Consider the following 22,102-nt stretch of genomic DNA (forward strand, 5'->3'; position numbering starts at 1 on the left):
AAACAACACGTCACCAACTAACTAGATTGTTCATGAATGTGTGACTACATTCATTTATTCTCAGAAACAAGTTTAGCTTTGCCACAAGCTTTTACTGTAGCTGAGAACACAGCCAAGTTTCAAAGGGATGGGCAGGGTAGAGATGAGATAAAGGTTATGCTTTGTGGAAATTTGATTGAAACTGGTTTGTTTCCCTAAGGGAGATATGAAGTTAGGCAAGTAACTAAAATACAACTTTCCTTTCGATACATTCAGGACTCAGGACCTGGGAAACTCTTCAGACACACGCAGGTGGATCTGTTGGTTCTAGTCAGTAAGTAAGATGAGCTCCTGAACTCACAATTTCTTCTCCCCACCTCATTTCTAGCAGCAGATACAAAACCCCGAAAGTATATGTCACCAGGCTCAAGGATAGCTGCCATCCCACTGTTATACAACTACTGAACAGTCCCTTAGTACGTTAAGATGGACTCAGCCTCACAATCTACCTCATTATTGCCTTGCATCTTATTGTCTTCCTGTACTGCAGTCTCTCTGTAACTGTAACACTATTCTGCATTCTGTTATTGTTTTTCCCCTTGTACTACCTTAATATACTGATGTGATGAAATCTTCCTCGCTGACAAACAACACTGGTGCATCTCAGGGGTGTGTGCTTAGCCCACTGCTCTACTCTCTATATACACATGACTGTGTGGCTAGGCATAGCTCAAATACCATCTATAAATTTGCTTATGATACAACCATTGTTGGTAGAGTCTCAGAGGGTGACGAGAGGGTGTGCAGGAGTGAGATATGCCAACTAGTGGAGTGGTGCCACAGCAACAACCTGGCACTCAACATCAGCAAGACGAAAGAGCTGATGGCGGACTTTAGGAAGGGTAAGACGAAGGAACACATACCAATCCTCAGAGGGATTAGAGGTGGAGAGAGTGAGTAGCTTCAAATTCTTGGGTGTCAAGATCTCTCAGGATCTAACCTGGTACCAACTTATCAATGTAGTTATAAAGAAGGCAAAAATGACTATACTTTATTAGGAGTTTGAAGAGATTTGGCATGTCAACAAATACACTCAAAAACTTCTATAGTTGTACCGTGTATTCTGACAGGCTGCACCACTGTCTGGTATTGAGGGGCTACTGCACAGGACCGAAAGAAGCTGCAGAAGGTTGTAAATCTAGTCAGCTTCACCTTGGGCACTAGTGTACAAAGTACCCAGGACATCTTTAGGGAACAGTGTCTCAGAAAGGCAGTGCCCATTATTAAGGACCTCCAGCACCCAGGGCATGCCCTTTTCTCACTGTTACCATCAGGTAGGAGGTACAGAAGCCTGAAGGCACACAGCAACTCAGGAACAGCTTCTTCCCCTCTGCCATCCAATTCTTAAATGGACATTGAAGCTTTGGACACTACCTCACTGTTTTTTTTTTAAATATACAGTATTTCTGTTCATGCACTTTTTGAATCTATTCAATATACGTAATTGATTTACTATGTTTTATTTATTGTTATTTTTTTCTCTGCTAGATTACGTATTGCATTGAACTGCTGCTGCTAAGTTAACAAATTTCACGTCACATGCCGGTGATAATAAACCTGATTCTGGTCATCTGCATGGATCTATGGAGTTACAGGGCAGATACTGGCATGGATAGAAGAATGACTGACAGGCAGGAGGCAGCAAATGGGAATAAAGGGGGCTTTTTCTGGTTGGCTACCAGTGACTAGTGGTGTTCCTCAGGGGTCAGTTTTGGACAACTACTTTTCACATCGTTTGTCAATGATTTAGATCATGGAATTGATGACTTTGTGGCAAAGTTTGTGGAGGATACAAAGATAGGCAGAGGGGTAGGTAGTGCTAAGGAAGCAATGCAATTGCAGCAGGACTTTGACAAATTGGAAGAATGGGCAAAAATGTGGCAGATGGAATACAGTGTTGGGAAATGTATAATAATGGATTTTGGTTGAAAAAAAAAGTGCAGACTATATCTAAATATGGAGAAAATTCAAACAAAGGTGCGAGGGGACTTGGGAGTCCTCGTGCAAGACTCCCAGGTTAATTTACAGGTTGACCCTGTGGTAAAGGTGGCAAATGCAATGTTGGCATTTATTTCAAGGAGAATAGAATATAAAAGAAAGGAGATAATGCTGAGGCTTTTATAAGGCATTAGTCAGACCACACTTGGAATATTATCAACAGTTTTGTGCCCCATATCTCAGAAAGGATACGTTGTCATTGGAGAGAGTCCAGAGGAGGTTCACGAGGATGACTGACAAGAGGAGCATTTGATAGCTTTGAGCCTTGACTCACAGGAATTTAGAAGAATGTGGGGGGGGGGGGAAGGGGTGAATCTCACTGAAGCATACTGAATGTTGAAAGGACTAGATAAGGTGGATGTTGAGAGGTGGTTTCCTATGGTGGGGGGGGGGTATTATGGTGGAGGGCACAGCGTCAAAATCGAGGGATGACCTGTTAGAACAGAGGCGAGGAGGAATATTTTCAGTCAGAGTAGTGAATCTGTAAAATGCTCTACCACAGGCTGCAGTGGAGACCAAATTGGTGGGTATACTTAAAGCAAAAATTGATAGTTTCCTGATTGGTCAGGGCTTCAAAGGGTATGGCAAGAAGGCAGGTGTATGGGGTTGAGTGCGATCTAGAATCAGGGAATGGTGGAGCAGACTTGATGAGCTGAATGGCCTAATTCTGCTCCTATGTTTTATGGATGGCATTGTGTTTGGCAGACATTTTGAGCCGAAGGATCTGACCCTGTCCGGTACTGCTTTATGTTCTTTCTTCTGTGTTATTGTGCATGTAAATAAGTTTGCATAGATTTTGAAGGTCACCAAAATCTTTCACAAACTTCGATAGATGCACAGTGGAGAGCAACTTAACTGGTTTCATCATGGCTTATTAAGGAAATGCCTATGCCTAGGAATGGAAAAGGTTACAGAATGTGATGGACAGCTTAGTCCATCACAAAGCCCTCCCTATGTGAGTACATTTACATGGAGAATTGCTATAATAGAGCAGTATCCATCAAAAACCACTGAAGACTCTCACCTTCCAGGTCATGCTCTCTTCTCACACCATTGAGAAAGTACAGATGCCTCAGGTCCCACACCATCAGGTCCAGGAACAGTTATTAACCTACAACCATCAGGTTCCTGAATCGATCTGGATAAATTCATTCACCACAACTCTTAACTGTGTCTATGACCTACTGACTTACTTTCAAGGACTCAAGTCAAGTCACTTTTTATTGTCATTTTGACCATAACTGCTAGTACAGTACACAGTAAAAACAAGACAATGTTTTTCAGGACCATGATGCTACATGAACAATACAAAAACTACACTGAACTACGTAAAACAACACAAAACTACACCAGACTACGCACCTACCCAGGACTGCATCAAGTGCACAAAACAGTGCAGGCATTACAATAAATAATAAACAAGACAATAGGCACAGTAGAGGGCAGTAGGTTGGTGTCAGTCCAGGCTCTGATGGCTTGGGGGAAGAAACTGTTAAATAGTCTGGTCGTGAGGGCCCGAATACTTCGGTGCCTTTTGCCAGATGGCAGGAAGGAGAGAGTTTGTATGAGGGGTGCGTGGGGTTCTTCATAATGTTGTTTGCTTTACGGATGCAGTTGTGTGGTGTAAATATCTGTAATGGTGGGTAGAGAGACCCCGATGATCTTCTCAGCTGACCTCACTATCCGCTGCAGGGTCTTGCGATCCGAGATGGTGCAATTTCCAAACCAGGCAGTGATGCAGCTGCTCAGGATGCTCTCGATACATTCTCTGTAGAATGTGGTGAGGATGGGGGGTGGGAGATGGACTTTTCTCAGACTTTGCAGAAAGTAGAGACGCTGTTGGGCTTTCTTGGCTATGGAGCTGGTGTTGAGGGACCAGGTAAGATTCTCCGCCAGGTGAACACCAAGAAGTTTGGTGCTCTTAACGATCTCAACGGAGGAGCCGTCAATGTTCAGCGGAGAGTGGTCGTCCCGTGCCCTCGTGAAGTCAACAACCATCTCTTTTGTTTTGTTCACATTCAGAGACAGGTTGTTGGCTCTGCACCAGTCCGTTAGCCGCTGCACCGCCTCTCTGTATGCTGACTCATCGTTCTTGCTGATGAGACCCACCACGGTCGTGTCATCGGTGAACTTGATGATGTGGTTTGAGCTGTGTGTTGCAGCACAGTCGTGGGTCAGCAGAGTGAACAGCAGTGGACTGAGCACTCTTTACTACTTACGTTCTCAATATTATTTTTTATATTTGCAGTCTGTCTTCTTATACACATTGGTAAGTTTTTGTTTATATATAGTTTTTTTTGGTAAACTCTATTGTATTTCTTTATTTTTCCTGTAAATGTCTGCAAGAAAATGAATCACTAGGACTCACACATTTGGTCCAGACCAATAAATACCTGGACTCTTTCATCTCTCACCTTTGTCTTTAACAGGATATTGACCGCCCATATTTCTCCACTGTTGACATCAGTCATCCACACTGTAAACTTGCGTGTTGAATCAATATTTTCAGCCCGAGTGGCAGTTACGGATCCATCTAGATGAACTTCAAAGCTGCCGTCACTGGTGTTTAGCCTGATGTTTCTCTCCAAACTGCAGTCATGAAGTGGTACTGGACATGGGGAAACAAAGCAAATTCGCCATCAGTCATGCACACAATCATCCAACACACCAAACAAAGGAGAACCTCTCAAGCTGGGTTAAGTTCACCAACAGCTCGTTCTGGTACAATCACATCGACACAGCAGTCAAGGAGGCACATTGGTACTGGCATTCAGTATTGTTCCCAGTGTTCCTCACTGATTTTCACAGATGCACTGGAGGAAGCATCCGCAGAAGGCTACAGAAATTTAGCATACTCCCTCTGACACTTACAACTTTTATCAAGGCACCATGCAAAGTATTCTACCTGGACTGCTAACTGCTTGGTATGACAACTGCTCTGCACGTGACCACAGGAAACTGTGGACACAACTCAGCACATCACAGAAAGCAGTCTCCCCTCCAAGCAACACACATCAAAGTTGCTGGTGAACGCAGCAGGCTAGGCAGCATCTATAGGAAGAGGCGCAGTCGATGTTTCAGGCCGAGACCCTTCGTCAGGACTCCAAGCACTCAATCTATACATCTCACTACCTCAGTAAAGCAGCCAGCATAATCAAAGACCTCACCCACCCTGGATAATCCCTCCTCCCTCCCTCTTCCATTGAGAAGACAATACAAAGCACACACTATTAGGCTCAAGGACAGCTTCCATCTCACTGTTACCACACTCTTGAACGGATCTCTGGTATAGCAAGACGGACACTTGGCCTCACAATCTATATTGTTAAGGTCTTGCAATTTATTGTTTATCTGCATTGCCTTTTTCTCAATAGCTTTTTCACTTTATTCTATGTTGTTACTGCTTTACTGTGCTCTAGCTCAGTGCACTGTGTGCTTTACCCAAGACTGCAAGATACTACAGCAGACACACACACACACACAAAAACTCAGCAGGTCAGGCAGCATCCATGGAAATGAATGGACAGCTAACATTTTGGGCCAAGACCTTTCTTCAGGACTGAGAAAGAAGGGGGAAGATGCCAGAATGAAAAGGTGGGCAAGGGGAAGGAGACTAGCTGGAAGGTGACAGGCCAGGCCAGGTGGGTGCAAAAGGTCAAGAGCTGAGAAGAAGTGATCTGGTAGGAAAGTAGAATGGACCATAGGTGAAAAGAAAGAAAGAAGAGACCCAGGGGAAGTAATAGGCAGGTGAGAAGAGGTAAAAGGTTGGAGTGGGGAATGGGGGTGGGGGGTGGGGCGCAGAGAGGAGAAATCAATATACATGCCATCAGGTTGGAGCCTGCCCAGATGGAATATAAGGCTTTGCTTCTCCATCCTGAGGGTGACCTCATCTTGGTACAAGAGGAGGCCATGGACCGACACATCAGAACAGAAATGGAAAAAAAAAATCAGAATTCCCATACTACAGGGAGTTGTGGAAGCAGACTGTCTACTGCATACATCAATCTCCCATTTATTATCTGTCTACACTTTCTGCTACTCCAGGAAAGCAGCCAACATACTCAAAGGCACCACCCACCTTCGTCATTCTCTCTTCTCCCGTCAGGTAGAAAATGCAAATATTTGAAAACACACTACCAGGTTCAAGGACAGCTTCTACTCTGCTGTTAAAGACTTGAACAGATATCTTGTATGCAAAAGATGTGCACCCAATCTCTCAATTTACGTTGCCCCTGTTGTCTGCCTCAATTGTACTTACTCTGTAATCATAACACCATATCCCAATATTGCTTTTCTCACAGTACTAAAGCAGCTGGCAAACCCATCCCCACCCATGCTGCTGATATCCCAACCATTCATTCATTCATCATGCTCAGGATGTCCAGAGTCAGATGTTTGTAACCCAAGGAGAACCTGTGAAATTATTTCTCTTCTTGTTACTAACTGAGCACTTCCTGAAGCTCTGCTCATGTCTTCATACATCCCTTTCCACATGGCTCCCTGACACTGTGGGTAATACTTTTATTTATGTTTGTACAAGTGGAAACCTTCACAGATTCACACAGCCTGGAAACTGGGCCCTTTGGGCCAACTGGCCCACGCCAATATAGGTGTCCCATCAAAGCCAACTCCATTGCCAGCATTTGGCCCATAACCTTCTCTTCTTTTCAAATCTGTGTGCCTATTGAAATGCAATTTAAATGTTGTAATCACACCTGCCTCAGTCACCTCATCTTACATACATTTGAGTAAAAATGTTGCTTAAGTTCCTATTAAATTTCTCCCCTTTTAAAATTATGCCTTAAGTCTATGTCCTCTAGAACCTATGTTGTCTAGCACTTGATTCCCTAAACTTGAGAGAAAGACAAAGTGCATTCACCCTATCTAGGAACTTGGTGATTTAATGCACCTCTACAAGATTTTTTCAGGGTCTCCGACACCCCAAAGAACAAATTCCAAGCCTGTACAACTTCTTCCATTACTCAGTCTCACAAGTCCTGGCAACCTGCTTGTTAATTTTTTTCTGCACTTTTTCCAGTTTAATAACATTTTCCTGCGGCAGGGTAAACACCACTGAACACAGTACTCTAAGTGAACTTCTCCATCTTCTCTGAAGATCACAAGCACGAGAATAGGGCAATTTAAAATCTAACCACAATATCAGGACCTGTGTCATCAGCATTTTATCAGAGGGTGGAGAGGCACAAATTCCATAGAAAGACAAAGAAGTCAGCATGAGTTACTCACCTGTCAGAATCACTTGTCCCTTGTTAACCTGTGGCGTGACTAATGCTTCAACATCACTTCCGAGAAAACCGCTTTGGCAACACTGTCCACCTCCATAGCATGTCTGTAATAGAAACATAGAAACTTAGAAAACCTGCAGCACAATACAGGCCCTTCGGCCCACAGAGCTGTGCCAAACATGTCCTTACCTTAGAAATTACCTAGGGTTACCCATAGCCCTCTATTTTTCTGAGCTCCATATACCTGTCCAGGAATCTCTTGAAAGACGCTACTGTATCCGCCTCCACCACCATTGCCCGCAGCCCATTCCATGCACTCACCACTCCCTGTGTAAAAAAAACTTACCCCTGATATCTCTTCTGTACTTACTTCCAAGCACCTTAAAACTGTGCCCTCTCATGCTAGCCATTTCAGCCCTGGGAAAAAGCCTCTGACTATCCACACGATCAATGCCTCTCATCATCTTACACACCTCTATCAGGTCTCCTCTCATCCTCCGTCACTCCAAGGAGAAAAGGCTGAGTTCACTCAACCTATTCTCATAAGGCATGCTCCCCAATCCAAGCAACATCCTTGTAAATCTCCTCTGCACCCTTTCTATGGTTTCCACATCCTTCATATTGTGAGGTGACCAGAACTGAGCACAGTACTCCAAGTGGAGTCTGACCAGGGTCCTATATAGCTGCAACATTACCTCTTGGCTCTTAAACTCAATCCCACAATTGATGAAGGACAATGCACCGTATGCCTCCTTAACCACAGAGTCAACCTGCACAGCAGATTCGAGTGTCCTATGTACTCGGACCCCAAGATCCCTCTGATCCTCCATACTGCCAAGAGTCTTACCATTAATACTATATTCTGTCATCATATTTGACCTACCAAAATGAACCACCCCACACTTATCTGGGTTGAACTCCACCTACCATTTCTCAGCCCAGTTCTGCATTCTATCAATGTCCCACTGTAACCTCTGACACTATCCACACTAATGAGAGAAGACGTAAAGGAGACTGCAGATGCTGGAAATCTGGAGCAACACACAAATTCCTGGAGGAACTCAGTGGGCCAGGCAGCATCTGTGGAGGGAAATGGACAATCAATGCTTCTGGTTGAGGCCCTTTATTTAAAAAAAATATTGACTGTCCATTTCCCTCTAAAGATGCTGCCTGACCTGTTGAGTTCCTTCAGCATCTTGTGTGTTGCTCAAAGTTTATGCATGCCAATATTCAAAGCCTTGAATATTCTCAGTCACTGAACATCAACTGTTCTCTGAAGTCAACGCTTTGTCACTTCAGCCAGGAGAGAGTTAAGTGAGAATCTTTTCCCCATGGTAGACATAACAAAAACAAAATTGAGTAGGTTTAAGGTGAGGAGAGAGTTTCAAAGGGGATCCTTTACATAGAGAGTAGTTGATATTTAGTGCGTCCTGCCAGAGGAGGTGGTAGAACCAGAAACTATTATAGCTGCAAAGCATTTACATTAATACTTGTAAATAAGGAGGAGAAGATGGCGGCACGACGCAGTGCGCGCGGCCACTTCGGTGGTGATGTCTGTTATTTGTCAAGTAGGGGACCGTGCACACTTCTGATTTGATGGAGACAGACATGAGAGTACGGAGGAAAATCTGGAGAAACTTCTGAAATGCCCGCTTCGCTGCCGCTGCTACCATGTGGTAACCGGAATCTCCGGAGGAGAAGGCCCTGAATCCTCGGCTTTTCTTGTTTCGGTGGCTGGGCGAGGTTGAAGGCGCTCGGCAGAGGATGGCGCTCAGGAGGCTGTATCGGAGAGGCTGGTCGGAGGCTCGAAGTTTTTGGACGGATGGACTCTGTGTCGGCTGTGGTCAGGTGCTTCCAATGCATCGGCAGTTGTTGGTGCTTGGAGGTTTATGGCAGGGAGTTTCTCCCTTTGTCACCTGCTATCGGGGACTCGGGAATCGATCGACTCGGGACTTTGAGAGTCTGTTTTTACCGTGCCCATAGTCTGTTCTTTATCAAATTATGGAATTGTTTTGCACTGCTGTAACTATATGTTATAATTATGTAGTTCTGTCAGTGTTAGTCTTTGGTTTGTCCTGTTTTTCTGTTATATCACTCTGGAGGAACATTGTATCATTTCTTAATGCATGCATGCATTTCTAAATGACAATAAACGAGGACTGAGTGTTCTCATAATCTAAAAAAAAATAGGCAAGGCATGGAACTATACGATCCTAATGCAGGAAATGAGACTACTGTAGATAGCCAAAAAGATTGGCATGGATGTGATGGCCAGAAGGGCCTCTTTCTGTGCTGTTCATCTCCACGACTATTTGCCCTCACCCTTAGAATATGTTCAGTACTGATTCTAATAAAACAAATCTTTCTTTTAATTTGGAAGATCAGAACTGTACACAGTAGATGGGTGTGGCATCTCCAGGGCTGATAACACACTCGTAAAAGTTGTCTGGGCTTGTGTTCAAAGGCTTGGACTACAGATCCATTATACAAATTCTGCCCAACCAACTGGGGGATATTCAGAAGGCTGGTTTGAGACTGACCTCCATTACTATCTGGCACATTCTCCACACCATCTTCTCATTACCACCATTAGGGAGGTGGTGCAGGAGCCTGAAGACTCATACTCGATGATTCAGGAACAGCTTTTTCCCCTCCACCACCAAATTTCTGAATGGCCCATGAACACTGCTTTGCTATTCCTCTTTTGCACTATTTATCTGTAATTAAAACTTACAATTTTATTTTTATATCTTGCACAGTACTGCTGCCACAAAACGACACATCTCACAACACGTCAGTGATAATAAACAGGATTCCAATTCACAGTACGGGTTTCTTCTTGGTGCTCTGGTTTCCTCCCACATACCAAAGACTTGCTGATTGGTAGCTAAACTGGCTAATGCAGTTGGGTGCCAGGAGGGAGTTGACAGGCATTAGAAGATCCAGAAAGTCGTACAACATAGAAATAGGCCCATCTGCCCAAGATGCATATACAAGATAGTCTCATCTGTCAGGATTTGGCCCAGATCTCCCCAAATCTTTCCTGTCCATGTACTTGTCCAAGTGCCTTTCAAATATTATTAATGTACTTGTCTCAAGCACTTCCTCAGGTAACTCCATACACTCACCAGCCGCTGTGTGAAGAAGATGCCCCTCAGGTCTATTTTAAATCTTTCTGCGATACCAATTTAAACAGCACATCTGCCTGCACATGGTCTATATCATTCCATTCCTTGTCCGTCTGTGTGTCTGAGTAAATGCCATTTAAATGTTGCCATCATATATGTTTCTTACACCTCCCCTAGAAGGGTGTTCCAGACACCTACCACTCTGTATTTCTATGTGAGTCTCTTCTGAAGTTTCCACTGTCAACTTATAGCTCTGCCCTGTCCAATGTTCTTAAAATATTGTTATTGTACCCACCTCAAATACTTCCTTTGATTGCTTGAAGTTGCCCCTTCAGGTCCCTTTTAAATCATTCCCCTCTCAGCTCAAACTTTGCCCTCTTAAGCTTGATTCCCTACCCTTGGGGAAAAAAAAGACTATGTGCAAGTTGTATCAGTATTGTAGTGGAATAAAGGGAATTACAGAGGCATGAGAGAGGAGCTGGCCAAAATTGATTGGAAAGGAACATCGGCAGGGCTGACAGCAGAGCAGCAATGGCTAGAATTTCTGGGAGCAATTCAGAAGGTGGAGGATATATACCTCCTCTACCAAATAAAGTGGCCATTGAATGTTTCCAAGGGCTAACAGCCAAGCAACAGAGGAAAAATGGTTATGAAGGCAGACTTAAAACATTCTTGAAGCAATGCAATTTCCAGATTTTTTTTTAACAATGGTAGTGCTTGATAATAAAGGATAGAACCATAGAACCATAGAAACTACAGCACAGAAACAGGCCCTTTGGCCCTTCTTGGTTGTGCCGAACCATTTTCTGCCTAGTCCCACTGACCTGCACACGGACCATATCCCTCCATACACCTCCCATCCATGTATCTGTCCAATTTATTCTTAAATGTTAAAAAAGAACCCGCATTTACCACCTCGTCTGGCAGCTCATTCCATACTCCCACCACTCTCTGTGTGAAGAAGCCCCCCCTAATGTTCCCTTTAAACTTTTCCCCCCTAACCCTTAACCCATGTCCTCTGGTTTTTTTCTCCCCTTGCCTCAGCGGAAAAAGCCTGCTTGCATTCACTCTATCTATACCCATCATAATTTTATATACCTCTATCAAATCTCCCCTCATTCTTCTATGCTCCAGGGAATAAAGTCCTAACCTATTCAATCTTTCTCTGTAACTGAGTTTCTCAAGTCCCGGCAACATCCTTGTAAACCTTCTCTGCACTCTTTCAACCTTATTTATATCCTTCCTGTAATTTGGTGACCAAAACTGAACACAATACTCCAGATTCGGCCTCACTAATGCCTTATACAACCTCATCATAACATTCCAGCTCTTATACTCAATACTTTGATTAATAAAGGCCAACGTACCAAAAGCTCTCTTTATGACCCTATCTACTTGTGTCGCCACTTTTAGGGAATTTTGTATCTGTATTCCCAGATCTACTGCACTCCTCAGTGACTTACCATTAACCCTGTATGTTCTACCTTGGTTTGACCTTCCAACGTGCAATACCTCACACTTGTCTGTATTAAACTCCATCTGCCATTTTCCTTCAGTTAGTCCTGACGAAGGGTCTCGGCCTGAAACGTCGACTGCGCCTCTTCCTATAGATGCTGCTTGGCCTGCTGCGTTCACCAGCAACTTTGATGTGTGTTGCTTGAATTTCCAGCATCTGCAGAATTCCTGTTGTTTGCCATTTTTCAGCCCATTTTTCCAGCTGGTCCAAGTCCCTCTGCAGGCTCTGAAAACCTTCCTCACTGTCTACTACACCTCCAATCTTTGTATCATCAGCAAACTTGCTGATCCAATTTACCACATTATCATCCAGATCATTAATATAAATGACAAATAACAATGGACCCAGCACTGATCCCTGTGGCATACCACTAGTCACAGGCCTCCACTCAGAGAAGCAATTCTCTACCACCGCTCTCTGGCTTCTTCCATCGAGCCAATGTCTAATCCAATTTACCACCTCTCCATGTATACCTAGTGACTGAATTTTCCTAACTAACCTCCCATGCGGGACCTTGTTAAAGGCCTTACTGAAGTCCATGCAGACAATATCCACTGCCTTCCCTTCATCCACTTTCCTGGTAACCTCCTCGAAAAACTCCAACAGATTGGTCAAACATGACCTACCACGCACAAAGCCATGTTGACTCTCCCTAATAAGCCCCTGTCTATCCAAATGCTTGTAGATTCTGTCTCTTAGTACTCCCTCCAATAACTTACCTACTACTGACGTTAAACTCACCGGCCTATAATTTCCCGGATTACTTTTCGATCCTTTTTTAAACAACGGAACAACATGAGCCACTCTCCAATCCTCCGGCACTTCACCCGTAGACAGAGACATTTTAAATATTTCTGCCAGGGCCCCCGCAATTTCAGCACTAGTCTCCTTCAAGGTCCGAGGGAACACTCTGTCAGGTCCCGGGGATTTATCCACTTTAATTTTCCTCAAGACAGCAAGCACCTCCTCCTTTTCAATCTGTACAGTTTCCATGGTCTCACTACTTGATTCCCTCAATTCCACAGATTTCATGCCAGCTTCCTTAGTAAATACAGACGCAAAAAACCTATTTAAGATCTCCCCCATTTCCTTTGGTTCCACACAAAGTCGACCACTCTGATCTTCAAAGAGGACCAATTTTATCCCTTACAATCCTTTTGCTCTTAATATACTTGTAAAAGCTCTTTGGATTATCCTTCACTTTGACTGCCAAGGCAACCTCATGTCTTCTTTTTGCCCTCCTGATTTCTTCCTTAAGTATTTTCTTGCACTTCTTATACTCCTCAAGCACCTGATTTACCCCCTGTTTCCTATACATTTCATACAACTCCCTCTTCTTATCAGAGTTGCAATATCCCTTGAGAACCAAGGTTCCTTATTCCTATTCAATTTGCCTTTAATCCTGACAGGAACATACGAACTCTGCACTCTCAAAATTTCCCCTTTGAAGGCTTCCCACCTACCAATCACATCTTTGCCAGAGAACAACCTGTCCCAATCCACGCTTTTTAGATCCTTTCTCATTTCTTCAAATTTGGCCTTCTTCCAGTTCAGAACCTCAACCCTAGGACCAGATCTATCCTCGTCCATGATCAAATTGAAACTAATGGTGTTATGATCACTGGAACCAAAGTGCTCCCCTACACAGACTTCTGTCACTTGCCCTAATTCGTTTCCTAACAGGAGATCCAATATTGCATCCCTTCACAGACAAACAAATCACTGAAGATGCTCCACAAGAATCACAGATTCACAACACTGAATGGCAAACGGCATTCAATGCAGAAAAGAGTGAGGTCAAGTTCAATAAAAATATTTAAAAAACACTTGGACAAGCACATGGGTAGGGAAGTGCTAAAGGCATATAAGCCATGTGAGCACCTAGGTTACAGGGATGGGTTTGTCAGGTTAAGGAGTTTTCTTCCTTGGAGAATGAAGGATGACCCTTTGGAGGAGGATAAAATCATGAGTGTTATAGATAGGGTAGTCACCTTAAGATACAGGAGCAGAATTAGGCCATTCGGACCATTTCGTCAAGGTTAATACATTTTCCCTCTCAGCTCCAATCTCCGTCCTTTTCCCTGTATCCTTTCATGTTCTGACTACTCAAAAATCTATCCATTTCTGCCTTAAATATACCAAATGACTTGGCTTCCACGGCTGCCTGTGGCAGCAGACTCCATAAATTCACCGTTCTCTGGCTAAAGAAGATCTTCTGCATCTCAATTCTAAATGGCCATACCACTATTCATTCTAAGTCTGTGTCTTCTGGTATTACTCTCCCGACATAGGAAACATCCTCTCCACATCCACTCTATCAAGGCCTTTCAACATTTGATAGGTTCCAATAAGATCCTCCCTCATCCTTCAGAATTTCAGAGTACAGGCCTAGAGCTATCAAAAACTCCTCATATTATCACAGAATCATTTTTGTGAGCATCCTTTTAACCTTCTCCAATGTCAGCACATCCTTTCTTAGATAAGGGCTCCAAAACTGCTTGCAGTGCTCCAAGTGAGGCCTCACCGCTGTTTTATAAAGCCTCGACATATATTCTTTTATATTCTAGTCCTCTTGAAATGAACACTAACATTGCATTTGCCTTCATCACCACCTGATTCAACCTGTAAATTAGCATTCAGGAAATCCTACAAGAGGACTCCCAAGTCCCTTTGCGCATTGGAATTTTTAATTTTCTCTCCATTTAGAAAATAGTCTAACCTTTTATTTCTTCTATCAAAGTGCATGACCATACACTTACCATATATTTCATCTGCCACTTCTTTGCCCATTCCCCTAATTTAAGTCCTTCTGTAGCCTCACTACTTCCTCAAAACTATCTGCCCCTCCAATCTTCGTATTGTCTGCAAACTTGGCCACAAAACCATCAATTCTGTCATCTAAATCAATGACATAGAATGTAAAAAGCAGTCTCAACACGCACTATGTGGAACACCACTAGTCACCAGCAGACAACCAGGAAAGGGTCCCTTTATTCCTACGCTTTGCCTTCTGCCAACCAGCCAATGCTCTGTCCATGCTAGTATCTTTCCTTTAACACCATTGACACTTCAGTTGTTAACCAGCCTCATGTATGACACCTTGTCAAACGCCTTCTGAAAACCCAGATTCTCCTTTGTCTATCCTGCTTGTTATTTCCTGAAAGAATTCCAACAGATTTGTCAGGCAAGATTTTCCCTCAAGGAAACCATGCCTATTTTATCATAAGCCTCCAAGTACCCCAGATCCTTAATAATTGTCTCCAATATCGTCCCAACCAGTGAGAACTGGCCTATAATTTCCTTTCTTATGTCTCTCTCCCTTTTTAAGGAATGGAGTGCATTTAAATCTTTCCAGTCCTCCAGAACCATGCCAGAATCTAGTGATTTTTGAAAGATCATTACTAATGCCTCCACAACCTTTCAGCTGCCTCTTTTAGTACCCTGGGGTGTATACTATCTGACTTATTTTCCCTCAGACCTTTTAGTTTCCCAAGAACCTTCTGTCATGTAATGACATCTTCACACTCCTGTCCCCTGGTATTCTTGAACTTCTGGCACACCACTAGTGTCTTCCACAGTGAAGACTGACACAAAATACTTATTTAGTTTGTCTGCCATTTCCTTATCCCCTATTACTATCTCTTTAGCAACATCTTTCAGTGGCCATTATCTTCTCTCACCTCTCTTTTACACTTTATATACCTGAAGAAACTTCTGGTATCTTCTTTAATATTATTGGCTAGCTTACCTTTGTATTCCACCTTTTCCTTCTTTACGATTTGTTTCTAGTTGCCTTATGTTGGTTTTTAAAAAGATTCCCAATCCTCTAAGTTCCCACTCAGTTTTTTTTTTGCTTCTGTTATGTGCTTTCTCTTACCAAGATGCTGCCTGGATTAGATAGAATGAGCTAAAATAACAGATTGAATTGTTTTCTATTGAGGTCGAGGGGAGACCCGATTGAAGGTTATAAAATCATGAGAGGCATTAATAGGGTAGAAAAAAAGCTCCATCTTGCTCAACCTTGCAGTCAGAATCTCTTTTCTTCCTCCCCACACCCAGAGTAGAAAGTATTTATGGCAAGAAGATATGCAGTTAAGGTGAGAGGGGAAATTGAGGGAAAAGCTTTTTTTAAAAAATACAACACACACGCACACGCATGATGGGTGCCTGGAATGGGCAATAGTAGAAGCAGAACAATAGTTGTGTTTAAGATAATGTTAGACACTTGAAAATGCAAGGAATGGGATGATATGCATCATGTACAAATAGAAAAAAATTAGTTTAATTCAGCATTGCATTCAAGACCATAAGATATTGGAGCAGAATTAGACCATTTGGCCCATCGAGTCCATACATTTGGCCCATACATTGTTGGCTGAAGGCCAAGTTCCTGTGCTGTACTATTCTATGCAAAGTTGAGCTGAGGTTTGAAAATGGCAGATCAGAATAGAGGGGCTGAATGATCTCATCTCTGAATGGTGATTTTTATTTAGTCCCATGCGTCAGCTATCAAACGTCAAAAGGCAAGTCAAAGCTGTCAGAACATGCTTCAAGATGTAGTAATCACACAAATACAGGTGGTACAGGCTGCTGTCTTCATGGTACGTCAGGGATCTTTCTGATGGTATTGTACATGTAAGTACACTGAGGCCAGGAGCAAAATACCATGCAGGTGTTAGCTGATAGCTACACGAAGAAAAGCAGCCAGTCAGCAGAGTGCAAGAACAAAGAGGAAGGTTTAAGGACCAACTCCCATACCAATAATGAAAGAAAAATGTTGCCAAGTGGGTGAGCATATACAGGTAGTTGGCAGCCAGCACACATGCAAAAACTCTGAAGTTCACCCACTCTGCCTACAGTTTCATTTGGCTAACACACTAATTGGGAAAATGGTGAAGGGATACACTTCGGAAGGTTGAACTTGAAGGTGGAGTAATGGCAGGATTCCTATCAGTGTGGAGGAATAGAGGGATCTTGGGGTCCAAGTTCATAGCTTCCCTCAAATTTGCCAGCAGATTGATAGGGTGGTTAAGAGGGTGTATCGTGGATAAAGGAAGGCCTTTATTAGTCAGGGTACTAAGTTCAAGAGCTGGTGCTGTGAGGTAAAGTTGCACTTAAAAACTCTGGCTAGACCAAACTTGGAATAGTGTGTTCAGATCTATTTGCCTCTTTGTAGGAAGATGTGGAAGCTTTAGTGAGGGTGCAGAGGAGATTCACCAGGATACTGCTCAGAGTAGAGAGCATGGCTTATGAGGAACTTTCAGAATGGAGGAGGATGAGAGGTGACTTGATAGAGGTGTATAAGATAACAAGCCGCATTGGTAGAGTGGACAGCCAGTTCCTTTTTCAACCCCAGGGTGGAAATGGTTAAAATAAGAGGGCATAATTTTAAGTTTGGGGGGGTGGGGAGATGTGGGGAAGACTTGGGAGGTAGTTTTTTTTTTAAAAGCACAGAGTGGTGCATGCATAGAACACACTGCTGGGGTTTTGTAGTGGTAGATACATTGGGGACATTTACGAGACTCTTGGGTACACGAATAAAAGAAAATGAGTGGGCTAAGCAAGAGGGAAGGCTTAGATTAATCATGGAATAGGATAAAAGATGCATCGTGGGCCAAAGTGCCTGCATTGTTCTATGTTCAGGTGCTTGTTTCGATTAATGTTGAGAGAGTACCTGTCTCCACGATTGCATCAGACAGGGCATTTATGTCAAGTCAAGTCGAATTTATTGTCATATGCACAAATATGGTGAGGTACAGGTACAATGAAAAATTTGCCAGCAGCAACATCAAAGCACAGACAACACACAAAACACGAATTATACCAGACAGTGAAGATAAAAAGGGGCAGTACGGAAAGACATGCAATCAGAACCAAGTCCACAGCCGTGCGAAAGATGGCTCATGGTGTCCTGTGACTGTGGTAGAGTTAGATTCTGCAGATCAGTCCAGATTACAACCACCATCTGGGTGAAAATTTTCATTTCTCCTCTGGGCCTTTAACTCCTTACTGTAAACCTGTGCTTTCTAGATTTTCCACTCCTGCTCAGGGAAAAAGTTTCCTACCCTTCCTGTACCCTTCATAATTTGTGTACATCAATTTGGCATCACAATCTCTTTGAACTTCATCAATTTTTAAATTGATGCACCATAGGAAGCATAACGACGTGGAATGGCATCACGGAAGCCTGCCTCCCTTCCACAGACTGTACACTTCTCTCTGCTGCAATAAAGCAGTCAGCATAATCAAAGACCACACACCCTGGACATTCTTTCTTATTCATCCTCCATCAAGCAGAAGGCACAAGAGCCTGAAGGTATGGACCACCAAGCTCAAGAACAGCTTCTATCCCACTGTTAAGACTAGTGAACAGTTCTTCTGTACAGACTCTTGACTTCACAATTCGTCTAGTTATGACATCGTATCTTATGGTCTTTATGCACTGCACTTTCTCTGTAACTAACATTTTCATTCTGCATTCTATTATTGTTTTACCTCAAAGTATCTGCATGGACAACATGCAGGAAAAAAAATTCACTGTATCTTAGTACGTGACAATAATAAACTGATTTATCCATTTGTAAACATAATTATACCCACCTCTATCACTTCCTCTGGTAGCTTGTTCCAAACATGCACCACCACCTACATAAAAGCCTTGCCCATTTACCTTAAACCCATTTCCGCCAGTTTTAAACTTCTTTACCCTGGGAAAAAGACTTCATTTTACCCTGGGTAAGGGAGTCTAGAACTGGACAGAAAAAGAGGATAAGAGAGCATGTCTGGGGTGGGTGAGGGCTTTGATTACATTGGCTGCTTTACCAGCAGCAAGTGTGAACAGAGCTCAACTAAATTTATTATCAAAGCACGTACATGTCACTATATACAACCCCAAGATTCAATTTCTTGCAGGCATACTCAATAAATCCAAAACAGAATAATAATAACAATAATAGAATAGACTGCACCAACTAGGCATTCAACCTGCCTGCAAAAGACAACAAACTCATATACAAAAAAAGAGAGAAAACGAGATGAAGAGTCCTTCAAAGTGAGTTCATTGGTTGTGGGAACATTTCAATGACAGACAAGTGAAGTTATCCCCTTTGGTTAAAGAGCCTGATGGTTGAGGGGTAATAACTATTCCTGATCCTGGTGGTGTGAGTCCTGAGGCTCCCGTATTTTCTTCCTGATGGCAGCAGTGAGAAGAGAGCACGTCCTGGGTGGTGGGGGTCCCTGATGATGGATGCTGTTTTCCTGCAACAGCATTTCATGTAGATGTGCAGGGAGTTCCTTATTTGTGATGGACTGAGCTGTATCCACTACTTTTTATAGGATTTTCCGTTCAAGGGCAATGGTGCACCCATACCAGGCTGTGATACAGCCAGTCAATATACTCTCACTACAATCTATAGAAGCATGTCAAAATTTTAGATGTCATACCAAACCTTCGCAGACTTATAAAGGAAGGAGAGGCATTGCTGTGCTTTCTCTGTAAAGGCACTTGTGTGCTGGGCCCAGGGGAGGTCTTCTGAAATTACATCACAGAGGCACTTAAAATTGCTGACACTCTCCACCTCTGAAACGCCAGTGGGAACTAACTCATGGTCCTCTGGTTTCCTCAAGTCAATAATCAGCTCCCTGGTCTTGCTGAGATTAGGAGGTTGTTGTTATGGTACCACTCAGCCAGATTTTCATTCTCCCTGCTATATTCTGATTTATGACCACCTTTGATTCAGCCTATGACAGTGATATTGTTAGCAAACTTGAATATGGCATTGGAGCTGTGCCTAGCCACACAGTCACAAGTGTAAAGTGAGTTAATCAGGGGGCGAAATACAGTCTTGTGGCGTACCTGTGCTGATGGAGATTGTGGTGGAGATCTTGTTGCCAATCTGAACTGACTGGGGTCTGCAGGCGAGGAAATGGAAGAACCAATTGCACAAGGAGGTATTGAGGTCAAGGTCTTGAATCTTATTGATTAGTTTTGAGGGGATGATGGTATTGAATTCCAAGCTGAAATCAATAAAGAGCATCCCGATGTATGCTTGAAGCAGGTGGATACCTCAGACAGCCGAAGCGAGAGGTTAAGGATCTGAGTGAATACTCCAGCCAATTGATCAGCACAGATTTTTGGTACTTAGTCAGATACCCAGTCTTGGTCAAATGCTTTTTGTGAATTCACTCTCCTGAAAGCTGCTTGTACATCAGCCTCAGACGCTACAAACATCGGATCATCAGCAGCTGTGGGAGTTTGTGATGATTCGTCCATGTTTTGTTGGTCAAAGTGAGCATAAAAGACACTGAGCTCATCTGGAAGCAAATTCCTGTTGTCACCCACGTCGTTATGCCATTGAAAGGGAGGCTGGTTGTACGATGTGACAAATTGAACTACAAACCCATACACCTTTGGAATTGTGAAGAAACTGTAGCACATGAAGGAAACTGTGCAGAGCTTTTCTGAGGAGAGTTTTTCTTCCTTCTCCCGTCTGCATGAGATGTGGGACATCTGAGAAACTTTGAACTCTACTGTGCTCATGGACGTCTTCATCAACTTATGGTATTGTGCACTGTTGTAACTGTATGTTATAATTATGTGGTTTTGTCAGTTCTTCCAGTCTTGGTCTGTCCTGTGTTTTGTGATGTCACACCGGAGGAAATAATGTATCATTTCTTAATGCATGCATTACTAAATGACAATAAAAGAGGACTGCGTGCCTTCTCCATAATCTAAACTCACATTGTCCCTCACAGGCAGTGGTGGAATAGAGTCTCTGGTGCTGTGACAGTGTTAAGCTATCTGACATGATACTGTGCTGCACCATATTATTAACCTGCACTGCACTCTTGGCAGCTTTTTCACTTTGTTCTGCATTGTTATTGTTTTATCTTATTTTACCTCAAAGCACTATAGTTAATTGATCTGTATACACAGTATCCAAGGCAAGTTTTTCTTGGTATATTTGTCAATAATAAGCCTATAGCTACCACAGTTGAAAAGTAATTTGAACCCAGTGACTGCCTCAAGTCCCATCCCCCACCCTGGAAAGCCATTAAGGGTGCCAAGAGGCAATATTGAGCCGAGCTGGAAGCCCAGGCTCACCAGAGGGATGCTGGTAGACTATGGCAGGGTCTAAATGAGATCACTGGGCGCAAAGAAAAGGCTGGGAGTATCAATAACTGTGGCGCATCTCTTCCTGATGAACTTAACATATTCTACGCAAGATTCAAACAGAAGAGGAGCGTCCCACTCCCTCCAGATGAACTGGACCCGGTGGCATCGAGATTCATTGTCACCGAGGACGTTAGAAGGGCTTTCCTGAAGATAAATCCAAGGAAGGCGACGGGCCCAGATGGCGTCTCAGGACGGGTTCTCCGGGCCTGTGCAAGCAAGCTAGCTGGAGTGTTTGCTGACATCTTCAACTGCTCCTTGCTTCACTCTAAGATCCCCTTGTGTTTTAAGAAGGTAACAATAATCCCGATGCCGAAGAAGAGCAAAGTGGCATGCCTGAATGACTATCGACCTGTGGCTCTGACATCGATTGGTATGAAGTGCTTCGAGAGATTGGTTATGGCACACATCAACCACAGCCTACTGGTCAACCTCGATGCTTTGCAATTCGCCTACCAGAGCAACAGGTCAATGGCAGATGCCATCTCTCTGGCCCTATATTCCTCCTTAGAAAACCCTGGAGAATAAAGACGCATATGTAAGGCTCCTTTTCATTAACTACAGCTCTGCCTTTAATACCATCATTCCAAATAATCTGATTCCTAAACTCCAGAACCTGGGCCTTAGCACTCAGATCTGCAGCTGGAACTTCCCCACAGACAGGACCCAGGCTGTAAAAATAGGGGACAAGCTCTCCTCTACAATCACTCTGAGCACCGGTACCCCACAAGGCTGTGTACTCAGCCCCATGCTGTACTCACTGTACACCCATGATTGTGTAGCCAAGTTTCCATCAAACTCAATATACAAGTTTTCTGATGACACAACAATTGTAGGCTGTATCTCAGGTAATGATGAGTTTGAGTACAGAGAGGAAATTAAGCACCTGGTGGCATGGTGCGAAGACAATAACCTATCCCTCAACGTCAGCAAGACGAAGGAATTGGTTGTTGACTTCAGAAGGAGTAGCGGACCGCACGGCCCCATTTACATCGGTGCTGCG

General features: G+C 43.4%; 1 protein-coding gene across 2 annotated transcripts in view; it reads right to left on the reverse strand.

The window, feature by feature from the left end:
• LOC134352758 (desmoglein-2-like) overlaps positions 1 to 22,102 on the reverse strand; it is an 84,183-nt gene that overhangs the window by 60,707 nt on the left and 1,374 nt on the right. For both annotated transcript variants that reach the window (XM_063060200.1, XM_063060191.1), the window contains exons 2-3: positions 7,285 to 7,387; positions 4,452 to 4,645 (exon numbers count right to left, since the gene is read on the reverse strand). In XM_063060200.1, the coding sequence (XP_062916270.1) occupies positions 4,452 to 4,645; positions 7,285 to 7,387 (297 nt within the window). The remainder of the gene's footprint in view (positions 1 to 4,451; positions 4,646 to 7,284; positions 7,388 to 22,102) is intronic.

Source organism: Mobula hypostoma, chromosome 1, assembly GCF_963921235.1.
Source record: "Mobula hypostoma chromosome 1, sMobHyp1.1, whole genome shotgun sequence".
In the NCBI taxonomy this organism is placed as follows: domain Eukaryota; kingdom Metazoa; phylum Chordata; class Chondrichthyes; order Myliobatiformes; family Myliobatidae; genus Mobula; species Mobula hypostoma.